General features: G+C 39.1%; 2 protein-coding genes across 2 annotated transcripts in view; both read right to left on the bottom strand.

Moving 5' to 3' along the window:
* The window catches only part of LOC120566383 (probable E3 ubiquitin-protein ligase TRIML1), a 33188-nt gene extending 18526 nt beyond the window's left edge, over positions 1-14662 (bottom strand). The window contains 2 exon segments of the mRNA XM_039812780.1: positions 12033-12350; positions 14560-14662. Coding sequence (XP_039668714.1) covers positions 12033-12303 — 271 coding nt within the window. The 5' untranslated portion in view covers positions 12304-12350; positions 14560-14662.
* LOC120566742 (zinc finger protein RFP-like) lies at positions 2242-3734 on the bottom strand. Its single transcript, XM_039813364.1, has one exon. The coding sequence runs from the start codon at positions 3480-3482 to the stop codon at positions 2289-2291; it is 1194 nt and encodes a 397-aa protein (XP_039669298.1). The 5' UTR covers positions 3483-3734; the 3' UTR covers positions 2242-2288.
* Positions 14663-16071: the final 1409 nt, after the last annotated feature.

Below are 16071 nucleotides of genomic sequence, written 5' to 3'. Positions count from 1 at the left end.
TAATGGTCGACAAGCTCGTCAGGAGCAGAGTGATGGTCGATTATGGCCAGGTTTTGTAGGTCGTAGGACAGATGTTCAGGGTTAATTTCAGGGTTAAGTAGATTTTCTCTTTATAAACTGGTGAAGATGGAGGAGATGGCGGCTCCTCCTAAAGGAAAACATATGTGAGGTTGTTGGTTGTGTCCTCGTCCATCATGAGTGATTATCCTGTACGTGACCGACAGTGTGTCCTCCTTTTTCCATTGAAAGGCTTGACAGATACCTATGTATAGTTATCACTTAGAGTACATATCCTCCCAAAGTAATGCATAACTTAGATTATTTTAAGAATTTAATAATTGATTCTCCATGCTTGTTTACAGAACAATCCAAAATAGATAAAGATGAAAACAGGAAAAATGTCTTAGGTAGGTGTCTTATGTAGCAATTGTTTTTCAAGATATCTACAACTTTGATTGTACTAGTCAAAACTACATTTAAATCCTTAAATAGTATGAATGGCCATTTTAACATTTAGTAGCTAGACTGGATATTTATTGCAGATATCAGTATTTAATTCTTCCTTTGTCAGAAAGACATTTCTAGATGTTTGCAACAGATTTCATTAGAATATGTCCACATCCTGTTGTGTAGACCACATTTTATTAAAGAACAGCACTGCTAACAAAGCTCTGCTTATTGTACATTTCCTCCAGCTGCTTCACATTAAAAACCTCCCACTGGTTATCTGGGGGAAAGCTTTTATTGTGAGAGGAAATGCCAGAGGAATTAGAGGAAGCAGTGTGTAGGACGCAATCAGGAAACAGTACCTAAATCCAGAATAAACTTTAGATATCTGCAATAGATTTCTTACTAGGAAGAACTCCAATTTCAGATATCTATTATCCAGTTGTTACTATTCATCATTTTAATTTCAGTAATCATAAATGAAAAAAGATATCCAAAAAATATACTGAATTTGTATATTTACCAGTCATGATGCCAACTGTGGTTTTCCGTAATTACATTTGTAGTCAAGCCGTACTTTAGATATTCAAATTCACATTTATGATATCTTAAATTAAAATGATAACTCGTAAGAACTGGATTGTAGATATCTGAAACTGGAGTTCTTCCTAGGAAGAATTCTATTGCAGTATTCTAGAATGTTGATCCTGGATCGGAAGCATTTAAATACAATCTGCAGTAAATATCCAGTCTAGCTATTAAATGTTAAGACAACTTTCCACATAGTACCAGACATAAGGGAAGATCTTCAGATTGGTTTTAATATTTAGAAAATGAAGTCAACATGTTGAGAATTTTCAACATCATCGTCGATATTTAGACTTTATTCTCCATATTTCAACGTTATTTCTAAAATATTTGGACCCTATTCTCGAAATGGGATTCAGACTTTCATTCAAATTATTTTTCAACATTGACATTATTCTCAAAATGCAAAAAAAGAAGGAAAAAAATCTTTTCTCTGATTTATTCTTTTCTTATGCCTGGCACTAATACTGAAAGTTCAACTTTAATCTCGACATTATGAATGTTTTCGAAATTAAAAAAAATAAATAAAGATCATCCTCGACTGAAATACAACTTGTGTGTAACCAGCTTTTCTGTGCAGTGTTTGGTGCTTAAGTCACTGCTTACTCTGGCCTTGTGTTCAACAACTGCTTCATTTTACAATTTTTATTCCAAAATCACATATTTACAGATTTCTTTAACTCTTAAACCATCTTACAGAATTCATGAAACAAAAGAAATGGCCAAAGTGACCAGTAATTATCCAAAACACTTTTCATACAAGATAGAAACATTCATTAACTTTTTATACCCGGTATAACAATGACACAAACTGTGTTCTGTAGACACTATGGGATGTAATAGGCCTTACTCTTAAATGAAGCTTCATGACACAATGAAGTATTCAGCAATATGTTTTCTGTGGCTGCACATCAAATACAAATACATGTGTATCTGATTACATAATCATCATATTAATTTGATGCATCATGACACAAGTTATGTGGACAGTATCTATTTAACCTCTGACCACAGACATTTAATGTAAGTTCCAGAAGAAATCAGTTTTCTAAAGACACCAAATATGTAAAGATGAAGTTTAATTTTATTTGCAAAGAATTGCTGCACATTTAACCATATGATAATAAATGGAATAAAGTGTAAATCAGTCACCACAGGAAACAGATTCTGTAGAAAATAAGATCTACAATATATGAATATGTACATTTGTTCCCTTGATTAAAAATAATCAATACTTGAAATAAGATCAGTGATTAGTTTACTTTGACAGGAGAGATGATCAGAGGGGCAGAGTTTTTACCACCATCATTCTTATAGGGACTGAAGAATGGGAAGAGTTTCTCAGTGAAGGAGCAGCCAGTAAAGGAGTAGATAAGAGCTGCAGCATCTACGTCATAAAAGGAGACCAGACCCTCCTCATAATCCACAAACACCCCCACCTTCTGAGGAGGAGACTTCAGAGAGAGACGGACACCAGGGCCAGTTAGAGCTTTGTACTCATTTCTATTTCTCAACTCTATAGTCCAGTAACCATTCTGAGGGCTCAGTGTGATGCTTCCCTTCCTGTTGATCGACTCTTTGGCCACTCCTAAATCCCATTTAGTCTTTCCTTTAATTTGAACCTCAAAGTAAAATCTGCCTGAAGAGAAACTCTGTTTTCCTAAAACACTAACACACTTAGAAAATCTCTCTGGGTTGTCTGGGAGATTCTTCCGCACATCAACATAATTCACTTGTTTCCCATTATCAGACAGGATGAGTTTAGGATGTGCTGTATCAGGATCAAGAGTCACATCCACTGCATACTGCTGGACCCTCCTCAGCTCAGACTCAGCGAGCAGCTTCTTCATCTCTTCACTGAGTGTCTCCTCCAGCTGAGCCCCAGCTTTCCTCACAGTCCCCTCATATGATGATGGACAGACTTTGACCTCTGTCCAGTCCTTGGTGGGTGGAGGTTGTTGGATGTTTAGGGACTGGACACTCTGGAGGAGATGGAGGTGGTCTTCAGAGCGTAACACCTGCTCCAGCTCAGTGCTTCTCTTCATCAGCTCAGAGATTTCCTGTTCCAGCTCTTTGATGAAAGCTTCAGCCTGTTTTTCTGTTGTTTTCTGCTTCTCATTGATCGTGTTGATGAGCTCATTCAGGCCTCTCTCAACAGACTCCTTCAGAGAAGTGAAGACCTGAACACCTTCTGCTATCTCTCTGTCTACATTTTTGTCACTGAGGTCGACTGAGTGTTTGATCTCCTGAATCTTCAGTCGTCTCTTCTGGATCATCTGTTGAATTTCAGCCCCTGTCTTCCCTAGCTCTACCTTCTTTCCGTCATATTCTTCTTTCAGAAGAACAACATCATGCTTCTTGTGATCAAAAACACTGCAGAGCATGCAGACACATGTCTGGTCAGTCTTACAGAACAGCTCCAGAGGTTTATCGTGCTTCGTACACATCCTGCCTTCCAGGTAGGTTGAGAAAACGGCACTGGAGTCTTTTCTCTGAGGAAAATATGTTTTTGCTCTTCTCCCGACTGGTTTCGGCAAGAGTTTGATCTGATTGGTTGGTTTGGCCCGTCTATCACCAACATAGGTGGTGATAGACAGATGGTTTATCCAATCAACTAACCAGTATTTTTGCTCCTTCCCAAAAGTCCTCTAACGGAAAGTTCCCAGATCTGGCGGAGTCAGGTTACCATGTCATGGGACCTTTAAAGTGTGCATTCTATTATATGAGTTGCCTAGTGTTGTGTGTTCATATGATAGTTTTGGATCCTTCAAGAGTGGTCTCAAGTCTTACCTGTTGATCTTACACTTAATTAATTAATTAATTAATTAATTATTGTTATTGGTGTATTTATGGTATTTGTTTATTTTTTTAATTATTGATATTTGATATTGTATTTCCCTATTGTTATTATTACTCTTGTGCTTAATATTGGCTTAGCAACTTTTAAAACCTGTTTACTGTTAATTTTAACTATTGTAAGATTCATATTTTGTCGCTTTGGACAAAAGTGCGAAATACAATACCCATAACCCTTCCCAAAAGCTACAATAAAGCTGAGAGTAGTATATGCCCTGGAAAAGAGCACTTTGGCTTTGCAATGCTGCTGAATAACATTAGCTAATTAAGCAATTCAAGGAACACTGATGCTTGTATCAGCACTGATATTATAGATCACACAGACTTTTCAGCTACGCAACAGGCCAACCGCTAGCATTTTCAATGTAAGTACTTGTGTACTGTTGCTCCAGGGCTCCCTTGTAAAAGAGATTTGACTATCTCAATGGGACATCACCTTGTAAAATAAAGGATAAATAAAAAAAATAAAAAAAGTAAGCTTAAACAGTTAGGTTACCTGACAGCCACTAACTTTAATGTTACAGCCAAACTGCTTGTTGTCATTATAACGTGAGGCACACATAACTCTCACACACACACACACACACACACACACACACACACACACACAGCCTCCCTCCCTTCCTGATAGTCCCTGTTGATTTGCCTACTTCTTACCACGTCTTCAAATACTCTCTCGTCCATCTTTTCCTCACTCGCTCCCATGGCCCTGTCATGGTCACTCTCCTCCTCCTCGGCTTCTTCCCTGTCATGATGTTGTTTCTGCTTCTCTGTATAGCCAGCCACCTCTCCTCCTTCCTCTACTTCAGGAAATGTTGGTTTTGAAGCAGCTAATACAGCCCCAAATATGTCAGAAATTTTGGCACATTTTGAGGCCTCCGCCTGCAGATTCTTAAACTTTTTCTCCCGTAATTTCTTGGCATCTCCCTTGCGCTTTGGTGGTCATTTGTCCATTTATTTTTTATTTAAAGATTATTTTTTTGGACATTTTAGGCCTCTATTTGACAGGATAGCTGAATACATGAAAGAGGAGAGAGAGAGAGAGAGGGGGAATGACATGCAGCAAAGGGCTGCAGGTCAGAGTCGAACCCTAGGGGCACCCGCTCTACCAACTGAGCTAACTGGGTGCCCGTTTGTCCATTTTAACGTGGATGCTACACGTCCAGCATAACCATACAGCTTGTGTCTCAGGGCCGGGAGTGGGGAAGGGGGTTCCTGGATTTGATTGGGTCAGAACAGTGCCAATAAAGAAAAAAGGTTCTTTATGGGCCGGCATGACCAAAAAATAAATAAATAAAGAATTAAAAAAAGGCCTATTATATCGGCGATTCGGCCCAAAAGTGCGTCGGCCCACAGGTAAACTTCCTGGTTTGCCAGCTGGCCAGTCCAGCCCTATTTCTGACTACCTTACCAATTTAGTACAAGTGTGACCTCCACAGAGTTAAACTGCAGAAACACTGAAGCCCAAAAACAGGAAGAAACAAAAAAGGTTAATTAACTCGTGACAACATGTACAAACCTCGAGTTTGATTCAAAGGAAACTAACATTGGAATGTTGTCGTCCAGTGTTTTTTGCGCCTATTCACCGCCGCTCTGTTTTTTAGGTTTTGTTTCCTCATATTTAGATATGATTTTAGTAACAGACTCAGGTGTGGGGGGTGGGCTCTGCCACAATGTGCATGTTTCTAGTTTCAAGCACATATTTAGAATACGCACCAAGCAGAGGAACTTAGTTTCACTAAGAATTTGTTTATTTGGCAAAATGGCAATAAATCATGATCATTCTTTTGGTGCTATTGGAATAAATACCACTTCAAAAAATCTTTTACAAAAATCTCAACAAAAATCTTCCCACTAAATTGAAAAAGGCTACAATTTTGTTTGTTTTGGTGGTCAGCGTGGTAGCAGTTCAGTAACTTTGTCTCATTCCTTTGTGTTGTGATCCATCTAGTGGACGTTCTGTGTCACAACACCAGTTGGTGGTCTACATGGAGTACAATATGTGTTAGTATTGAAATGTGGCTTTAAACAATAATGTCAATGTACAATATAGAAAACTAAAGTTATTGTTATTGTCAGACCCGCAAGAAGAAGGTCTGCAGAACAACTATAGATGAAAACAGGAAATATGTCTTAGGTTCTATGGCAGGCAGTTTTAACATTTAATTGAACCACACTCCTATCTGTAATTACGTTTTAGATATTTATTAGATATTTATAATAGCATTTATCCTAGTCAAAATTATATTCTAACTAGTCAGAATGGTAATTACAGATATCCACAATAACATTCTTGCTTGTAGCAATTGTTTTTCAAGATATCTACAACTTTGATTGTACTAGTCAAAACTAAATTTAAATCCTTAAATAGTATAAATGGCCGTTTTAACATTTAGTAGCAAGACTGGATATTTGTTGCAGATATCTGTACTAAATTCTTCCTAGTCAGAAAGAACTTTATAGATATCTGCAATAGATTTTATTAGAATATGTCCACATCCTGTTGTGTAGACCAGTTTTTTATTAAAGAACAGCACTACTAACAAAGCTCTGCTTACTGTACATTTCCTCCAGTGCTCAAGTCACTGCTTAGTCAGGCCTTGTGTTCAACAACTGCTTTATTTTACAGTTTTTATTCTACAATCAAATATTTACAGATTTCTTTGACTCATAAACTACATTACAGTATTCATGATCAAATAAAAAATGGCCAAAGTGACCAGTAATTATTCGAAACACTTTTCACACAAGATAGAAACATCTCTTAACCTTTTATACCCGGTATAACAACGACACATCCTGTGTTCTGTAGACACTATGGGATGTAATAGGCCTTACTCTTAAATGAAGCTTCATGACACAATGAAATATTCAGCAATATGTTTTCTGTGGCTGTACATCAAATGCAAATAAATATATATTTGATTCCATAATCAACACATGAATTTGATGCATCATGACACCTCTGTTAAACCCACAGACATTTATTTAAACATCCAGAAGAAATCAGTTTTCTAAAGACACCAAGTATGTTGAGTTTGATTTCATTTGCAAAGAATTGCTACACATTTAACCATATGATAATAAATTGAAAAAGTGTAAATCAGTCACCACAGGAAACAGATTTTGTAGAAAATGAGATGTAAAAAATATGAATATGTACATTTGTTCCCTTGATTGAAAATAAATAAATACATGAAATAAGATCAGTGATTAGTTTAAACTGACAGGAGAAATGATAAGAGGGGCAGAGTTTTTACCACCATAACTATTACCAGTATGGAAATATGGGAAGAGTTTCTCAGCGAAGGAGCAGCCAGTAAAGGAGTAGATAAGATTTGCAGCACCTACCTCATAAAAGGAGACCAGACCCTCCTCATAATCCACAAACACCCCCACCTTCTGAAGCTGAGACTTCAGAGAGAGACGGACTGGAGGGTCAGCAGCAGCTTTGTACTCATTTCCATCTCTCAACGCTGTAGTCCAGAACCCTCTCTGAGAGTTCAGTGTGATGTCTCCCTTCCTCTTGATCGACTCTCTGGCCACTCCTAAAGTCCATTCAGTCTTTCCTTTAACTTGAACCTCAAAGTAAAATCTGCCTGAAGAGAAACTCTGTTTTCCTAAAACACAAACACGATAAGAAAATCTCTCCGGGTTGTCTGGGAGATTCTTCCTCACATCACTAAGATTCACTTGTTTCCCATCATCAGACAGGATGAGATTAGGATGTGCTGTATCAGGATCAAGAGATACATCCACTGCATACTGCTGGACCCTCTTCAGCTCGGCTTCAAGCAGCTTCTTCGTCTCTTTACTGAGTGTCTCCTCCAGCTGAACCACAGCTTTCACCACAGTCCCCTCATATGATGGACGGAGGCTGACCTCTGTCCAGTCCTTGGTGGGTGGAGGTTGTTGGATGTTTAGGGACTGGACACTCTGGAGAAGATGGAGGTGGTCTTCAGAGCGTAACACCTGCTCCACCTCAGTGCTTCTCTTCATCAGCTCAGAGATTTCCTGTTCCAGCTCTTTGATGAAAGCTTCAGCCTGTTTTTCTGTTGTTTTCTGCTTCTCTTTGATCGTGTTGATGAGCTCATTCAGGCCTCTCTCAACAGACTCCTTCAGAGAAGTGAAGACCTGAACACCTTCTGCTATCTCTCTGTCTGCATCTTCCTCACTGAGGTTGACTGAGTGTTTGTCTCCTGAAATCTTCTTCCCTCATCTCTCATCTGAATCCTGAATTATTTTTAAGTCAGCCCCTCTTTTCCCCCCTTTTTTTTTTCTCCCTTTTTTTTTTTTTTTTTAAAAAAAAAAAACATTTTTTTTTTTTTTTTAAAAAAAAAAAAAAAAAAAAAACACATCCTTTTTTTTTTTTTAAAACAACCCATCTTTTTTTTTTTTTTTTTTTTTTCTCCCTCCCTTTTCTTTTTCCCCCCCCTCAGCTGATGTCTTTTCAGACGTGAAGCTGTGAGATGAGGCTCCAGGTGAGTCTCACAGTAGGAGACCAGACACACCAGGCAGGACTTCAGGGCCTTCAGTTTGGTTCCAGTGCAGATGTCACAGGGAACTTCTCCTGGTTTGGCCACTTGTTGCTCTGAGCTGCTGCTGCTGGCTTTCTGTTGAGCTGACTGTCTGAACTGAGCAACCATCTCAGAGATGAAAGTGTTGACGTGCAGCTCAGATCTTGTGTTGAAAACCTTTTTACACATCGGACACAGGTACTGGTCATTGGTATTCCAGTGTTCAGTGATACAGTTTTTGCAGAAGTTGTGTCCACACAATGTGGTGACAGGATCAGTAAACACATCCAGACAGATGGAGCACAGAAACTGATCTTCAGATTGCAGAATGCTCACAGCAGCCATATCTACACCTAGTGTGAATGAAAAGAAAAAAGAACATTCTAAATACAGTTTATTTAATGTTGCAAGCAGTCATGAATGAGCCCTCGCCCATTCGGGTCGGGGATACTGATGGATCGCCGGTCAACATGGCTCTTGCATTTTCCAGGATCATCAGACACTGTGGTCATGAGGTAGATGTTATTTCCTGTGTTGCGCTTGTCACTAAAAATGAAGTTTTGTACATCTTGTACCACTTCCTATGTCCACTATGTGGTGCTAGAGAACACACTAATGTAATGTCACGTTGCTGTATATAAAGTATAGACTAATGATCTGTGTCACATACAACTTACTTTCTGTTGTCAGTGGTTAGCGCTATAAAGTTGACTAAATATAGGCGTGTAGATGTCTTCAGCAATTTGGGGCAGATTGGACAGTGTAAAGTCAAGTTAACAGCTTCCTGTGTTATGGTGAAATATGCAAATTGCCCGACACATCACATCATTCCACGGTAACAGAGAAGCTTCCCAATTTGGCACCGTGACGGTGTTGAGATTTTACTGACCCAATTTCAGATGGATGTGTTGAATTTCCAAAAAGGACTTTCTAACAGTTCCATACCTGTAAATGGCCTAAAATGGCATGTTGTCACATGACTTATGACATCATCTTTCAAGGTATTGCAAGTTTGTATGGGTCAAAATGTTAAACTTATTTTTCTTTGGGCTCTATTCCCAAAGTATTTGTAACTTTTTTTCTAAGATATGTGTCCCTTTTTACGATGTTTTTGTTATAGATGAAAATGTATTAAAAGCAAAACTTTTCGTCTAGCCCTCCTTCCCTTTCCCTATGTGGCTATGCCAATTGTCAGGACGCCTTTGTAAATAAGAACCTGTTCTTAATGACTTCCCTGTAAAAATAAAGGTGAAAAAATTAAAATTAAATTAAACAAAAAAAACGGTGTGGGCGTGTCACAGCCATTTGGAGTGTTTAGCGATAATCGAGAAAGTGGCTGTGACTAGAGTGTACATTGTCCATTCTGCTTGAAAATTTCCCATGATCAACAAGAGTCCAGGGGCCTCATTTATAAAACCTGTTACGCAAGAAAAAGTTGCGTGAAGCAGGGTGAAATTTGTCGTCGCAACATTCCTCGCAATAGTCGGGATTTATAAAGAATTTCCATGCGTAAAAATGTTCCCAGTTTTCCGCAAACTTTTGACCACACGTGTGATCGTGCGTAATGCTCCCAAGGTTTTATAGACTGCGTTTTAGTGAACTCCGATGGTATGCCCGTTTTCCGAACCTAACCCAATCCCGTTCTTGCTAAACCGACTCAGAGCCGGTCGCGGCGCCCGACGAGGGGCTGCCAGCAACGGGGAGAGGCAGGGGCTCCTCCGACACCGTGCAGCGGAGGGAATGCACTTTTCCTCCGCTGCTCTCCCCTGCCTCTCCCCGGGAAATGCGTTGTTTGTTTGATGTGTATCTGTGTGTGTGTATGTGTGTGTGTGTGTGTGTGTGTGTGTTGTGTGTGTCTGTGTGTCTGTCTGTCTGTGTCTGTGTCTGTGCGTCTTTATGTGGTCGTGTCTGATTGTATGTGTCTGTGTGGGAATGTTGTCTTTCTGCACCTGCTATTCCCACACAGTTACCATACAAGCTACCAAATTGTCACATTTCAAGCACTTTCACCTGTTTTGCACCAATAATGATCCAAAATCTTGTTTCTATTTTTTACCTTTTTAATAATTGAATTTCCTTTCTCACAAAAAACGAAAATGATCATATGATTATAAATGTGATCTCAGGGGTAAATGGCAAATATGAACAATAAATTATGTATATCATTGATAATTGAGCTAAATCTGTTAAGTATGTGCTGTGTAACAACAATATGAACACTACACAAGGTTTACGGCTTCCAAACAGGATTGTGTTTGGATGTTCTACCTCTGTTAGGAGCACATCCATCTCACAATCACTGAATCGTGTTTTTGCCCCATTTTTCCGTTTCGTGATTGGTCATCAAGGGCTCCTTTCAGGGCTGGAATATTCATTGATTGATTAACATGGACCTTATTAGGACAAATATGGGACGACCTTTGGGGAGGGCGTGAGGCTCGTGCACGACCGCAAAAGGTAACACGTCCATGTTATAATTTAAACGAGAAGAGTGCGTGCGATTAGTAGCGCCAAGGGTGTTATAAATCAGAATATTGTTTTTGCGTACGAAAATTCTGACTTTTTTGCGCACGAAATCTTTCGGAATAGAATCTACGCACAGTTTTATAAATGAGGCCCCAGGGGTCTGTTTCAGGAAGGAGGTTTAACAAACTCTGAGTCCAACCCTGATTTGATTTACCCTGAGATGGGAAACTCTGAGCTGATATGAGTTGGTTAAATCGACTCAGAGTAGGTTCACACACGTGCACCACCACAATAAAAAGGCAGCATGAATGGAGCCATGATACTGCGATTCACTACGGTAACAACCACAAACCAAACGGGTCAGCGGAAATACTCATGCACACATACAGCGAGTTAAAAAAAGCAACACAGCGGCTGCTGCAAAAGAGAGAATTTGCGTGGGAGAAAATTGCTGCTAGAGTAAATGCGTATATTCCAATATAGGCTAGTGTATCATATTTAATCATAAGCATAGCCTAATATTACTAGTGAAATGGTATTGAACCTATAATCTATTTCATTTAAGTGCAATACTGCGGGCGAAGAAGTACTACGACTACTAATCCCACTGAGGCTGCAGCACAATCATTAACAGAATTATAATTCATAATATTTTATTTCAAAGGGTTAATATCACTCCTTTTTAATGACTCTTACTGGTTTGTGTCCAGGGAACACTACAAAAAATGTTAAAACACGTTTCAGAGCGAGTCACATTCTTCTGACGGCGCTTTGCTATACAGTGGCTTTTACTTTAAAGAAAAAAGAAAAGAAAAAAATTATGTGACAAATAATCAGATGTAGAGCATGTCCAAAATGGGTGAAATTAGTGATATAAGGACGGATAAGGTTATGTAGCCTAGGCTGCATAACAGACTGGGAAGAAAAACGATACCGCTCAAATAGGAAGTTATCTGAATATCCTACGCACCTGCCCAACAAAAGAGGTGTGCAAAAGAGCTTTCCTACATAATACCTGTTTATGAAATGAAAATTGAATGACCAAAACATACAATGACCGCAGGTAACAAATAAAAATCTGTTCCCTTACAAGTATTGTGTTTCTCATGTCCACCCACTCTCTCTTCCTAAAAATACAAATGAAAAAGGGTGACTGACCTTCTGGTCCTGAGCTGGTGTCTGGCAGACTCTGCACCAGATCATTCCTGTTGATCTTCTCTAAAACCTTCTTGGTCACCTTCAGAGCTCCGTGAAGTTGATAGGTTTTCACCATCACGTCCACCGTGTCCTGCCTTTCTGCATTCTCCAACTTGGCCACTTTGATGCTTTGGTAGCCTTCCAGGATGTCTTGCTGCAGACACCATTTGAATTTCTTAAATTCCTCTTCTTTTAAATCCTCCAAAGTGTTGAAAAGGTTCACTGCCGTCATCGTGGCTTCCTGCTAAAATCAGAAAGTTTTGTCAAACTGAAAGAAAACTGAAACACAAATGAATCAGAGCAGAAGTTCTCATTGGCCAACACAGGAGCTGTGTTGATGTGATTTATGTGTAGTTTAGTCAGTTAGAGCTCCTGCTGCTGCTCTGTGGGCTGAACCTAAAGTCATTTTGAAGTGGCTCGTTGACGTGAGACCAGGGCTCGAGCTTAAGGACCTCCCGTCGTCCTGGGGCCAATAAAAAAAGGGTCGGGGACGATAAAAATAGATTTTGGAGACTGCAGCACTTGCAGCACCCCCTGGTGGCGAAGCTTTAAAACTGTGATGACAATAAAATTATATCTTATAAATATCTCTGGTTGTTGTTTATCTTCCACGACATTTTGTATGTCATGTTTTGGGGTGTGGGATGAAGAGACGGATAATTTTAGTAATTTTAAAATTATTTCATTTATCTTTAGTGTGTATTGGCCAATCAGATTTGTCTTGAAGCGTTTGCGATTCAGCCTACGCATAGCATGCACGCACACTCACAGCCACACGCAACAACAAGTTAGTTTCTACTATATCTATCAGCTCTTCGCCACCTGACAACCTGGCTCCGTAGCACTATCACTCAGAGTAGACTTTCACACACTGCTTCACGTCCACAAAGACATTTTGGATGATCTGGATATTCATGGTCTCATGGCAGAGTTTATCAGCCGAACTACAGAGTGCAAATAATAATAATAATAATAATAATAATAATAATACATTTTATTTAAAGGCGCCTTTCTCGGCGCTCAAGGACACCATACAGGGATACAAAAGACATTAAAAGCAGCAAAAAATAAAGAATACAACAGCAATAAAACAACAGAAAGAGACCGTCTGACGTACCGAAATCATCGTAAGGTAGAGACACGGTGTCTTACATCTCTGCGTCTTTTTCCTGCAGCTGTGCAGGCCCAGGTGGTAGCCTATATTTAGCCTAGTATGATTGTGATTCATGTATGCCTATTATAAAGAAAGAAATAGTCTGTAACGTTTTAGAATTTATCACATACTGTCCAAAAAGAAAGATTTTGCATAGTCTGTTAATTTGTGGCACTTAGGCCTTTTTTTGGCCATTATGCGGTTTATGAACACTTAATCTACTTGTGGTTGTTTTAAAATAAACATACATTGTCATCTAGAAAACTGATCATGGTGCATCGAGCTCCTTGTTTTAACAAACATTTTGATTATGCATGTATTGCTAATAACATATAATTTACATTGGTTGCACTATATAAATAACATTTTAGTTTATATGCACACATTCACACAGATATTTAGATGGGCCTACTTTTTTAATCACTGGTTGTTGGAGATGGCTGTGAGGTAGGCCCTATTTTGGGATATAGTTTGTACGCACCGTCAGCTCAGCTGTACTTCATGGAGGGGAGGGGCGAGTGAGGAGGAGACGGAGGTAGAGTGGTCTGCAGAATAAGAGCCTGTGTAACATAGCATCTTGAAATTTGATTTGAGAACTAAGCTTCTCTAATGAAAAGACATTGAAAAGACATGAGTCCTTAGCTGGAGAGGCCTGAGGGCACAATGGCAGGAGCATCTGATCTTGACTGAGACAACCCTCCATTTGCCAGCTGGCATTTTGCCAGATTCTTGACTGAAGTTATTTATGTGGCAGTCTTGTCACACCTAAACACCACAAACTGTTCCAGCCTATCACACCTCAGCTCTACCCAACCCACCTCCAGTAACTGACAGAGACAAACTGCAGGTTTCAACTTGTCCCTTCAGAAACCTGTGGATGTGTTTTTACTCAATCTGTACTTCAGCATTTTAAGACTGCTTTGCTGATAATAATAATATTAATAAATATATTTTATCTTGTTGTTGAGGACGTGTGTCCACAAATCAAAACCAAGACAGATTTACACTTTTGATGGGATGAAGTTTGTGAAACACACCTGCCAATTAAAAACAACTCTCTGCCTTCACAAACGGTTCTGAGCATTGAAGTCAGCGGAGATTAAAATCGAACGTTTCCTGGTGCTGATTAAATCTGACTCAACTGAAAATATAAAGGCTCATTTTGGCCAAAACATCACACATCATACAATAATTACTGAGTTACTTCAGATCTACAAACAGTTACCATTAGTGCTGAAAGAATGTATCACTGCTCTCATCTTAAAGTATTTTATGTAGCCCCCAAAATATCACAAATGATAGTTGAGTTTCTTCATCAAAGGTGTGTAGTGTTACCTGTCAGGCTGCTCCGCTGTTAAAGTCCCGTTCAGATGAGGTCAAAGAGACGTGGTACCTTCATCAGCAGACTCTGACAGATGCTGCTGCTGTCTGTGTTCACCTGACTCCTCCTAACACCTTTATATCTAGAAGTGTCATATGACTGGTGAGCAGCACCCAGTTACACCTGTAGGGCTGCCAGTCAGCGCTCTGATTGGACAGTTTTCAGGTTAATTATGTAATGTGGGAGGAACAATCTGAACTCATAACAACATGTACAAACCTCGATTTTCATTCCAAGGAAACTGAAGTAGGAATGTTGTCCGTCCAGCGTTGGCTCGCCTCTTACTGCAGCTCTGTTGTTAGGTTTTGTTTCCTCATACGTTTTTATTACTTTAGTAATGTACAGATTAATCCCTGGCTTAACATAAGGTGAAGTCTGTACTGCACCTAACTTCTATGTGAGGTAATTTTGAGGGGAAACACTGAGCTGTGAGGTGTGACTTTCTTGTTTTTGACTGACCCCGTTAGTACTGGTCATTAGAAAAGGACTGTTGGTAAGCTAATGTTAGCTTTGTGTTAGCAAGCTAAGGCACTTGAAAACATGATACTGTATAGCTTTTTTAATGTATCCAGATTTATTACAGAAACATAGTTAGCCTAAAATAACAACTCTCCCTTCGTCTTCATGCAGCAGGTTTCTATGCACGGTAAACCAGCAGGTTTGAAGGGTGACCTGTGAGCAGGCCACCCCGCAAATTCCCACAGACATGCGCCCCAAACACTAACATTAGCCACCATAAGCTACTGGTCATACCAGACCAAGAACGGATGCATCAGAAAACACCCTTACTGTATTGTAAATGAGAAAGGATGTGTTTTATTGGTTATCATTTGTGCTTTTCAATTGTAAAAGGAAAATAATAGTTTTTTTTTATTTTCTCTGAAGAGTTACTTCACAGTCAAAACTAAATTTAAATCCTTAAATAGTATAAGTGGCCGTTTTAACATTAGGTAGCTAGACTGGATATTTATTGCAGATATCTTTATTTAATTCTTCCTAGTCAGAAATAACTTTCTACATATCTGCAATAGATTTTATTAGAATATGTCCACATCCTGTTGTGTAGACCAGTTTTTATTAAAGAACAGCAGTGCTAACAAAGCTCTGCTTACTGTACATTTCCTCCAGTGCTCAAGTCACTGCTTACTCAGGCCTTGTGTTCAAAAACTGCTTTATTTTACAGTTTTTATTCTACAACCACATATTTACAGATTTCTTTGACTCATAAACCATCTTACAGAATTTAGGAAACAAATAAAAAATACCCAAAGTGATCAGTAATTATCCAAAACACTTCACACAAGATAGAAACATCCATTAACTTTTTATACCCGGTATAACAACGTTCCAGCTCTTTGATGAAAGCTTCGGCCTGTTTTTCTGTTGTTTTCTGCTTCTCTTTGATCGTGTTGATGAGCTCATTCAGGCCTCTCTCAACAGACTCCTTCAGAGAAGTGAAGACCTGA

The sequence above is a fragment of the Perca fluviatilis genome, chromosome 1, assembly GCF_010015445.1.
Source record: "Perca fluviatilis chromosome 1, GENO_Pfluv_1.0, whole genome shotgun sequence".
Taxonomy (NCBI): Eukaryota; Metazoa; Chordata; class Actinopteri; order Perciformes; family Percidae; genus Perca; species Perca fluviatilis.
The sequence above is the reverse complement of the archived record's forward strand: the minus strand, read 5'-3'. Positions and strand labels throughout refer to the sequence as shown.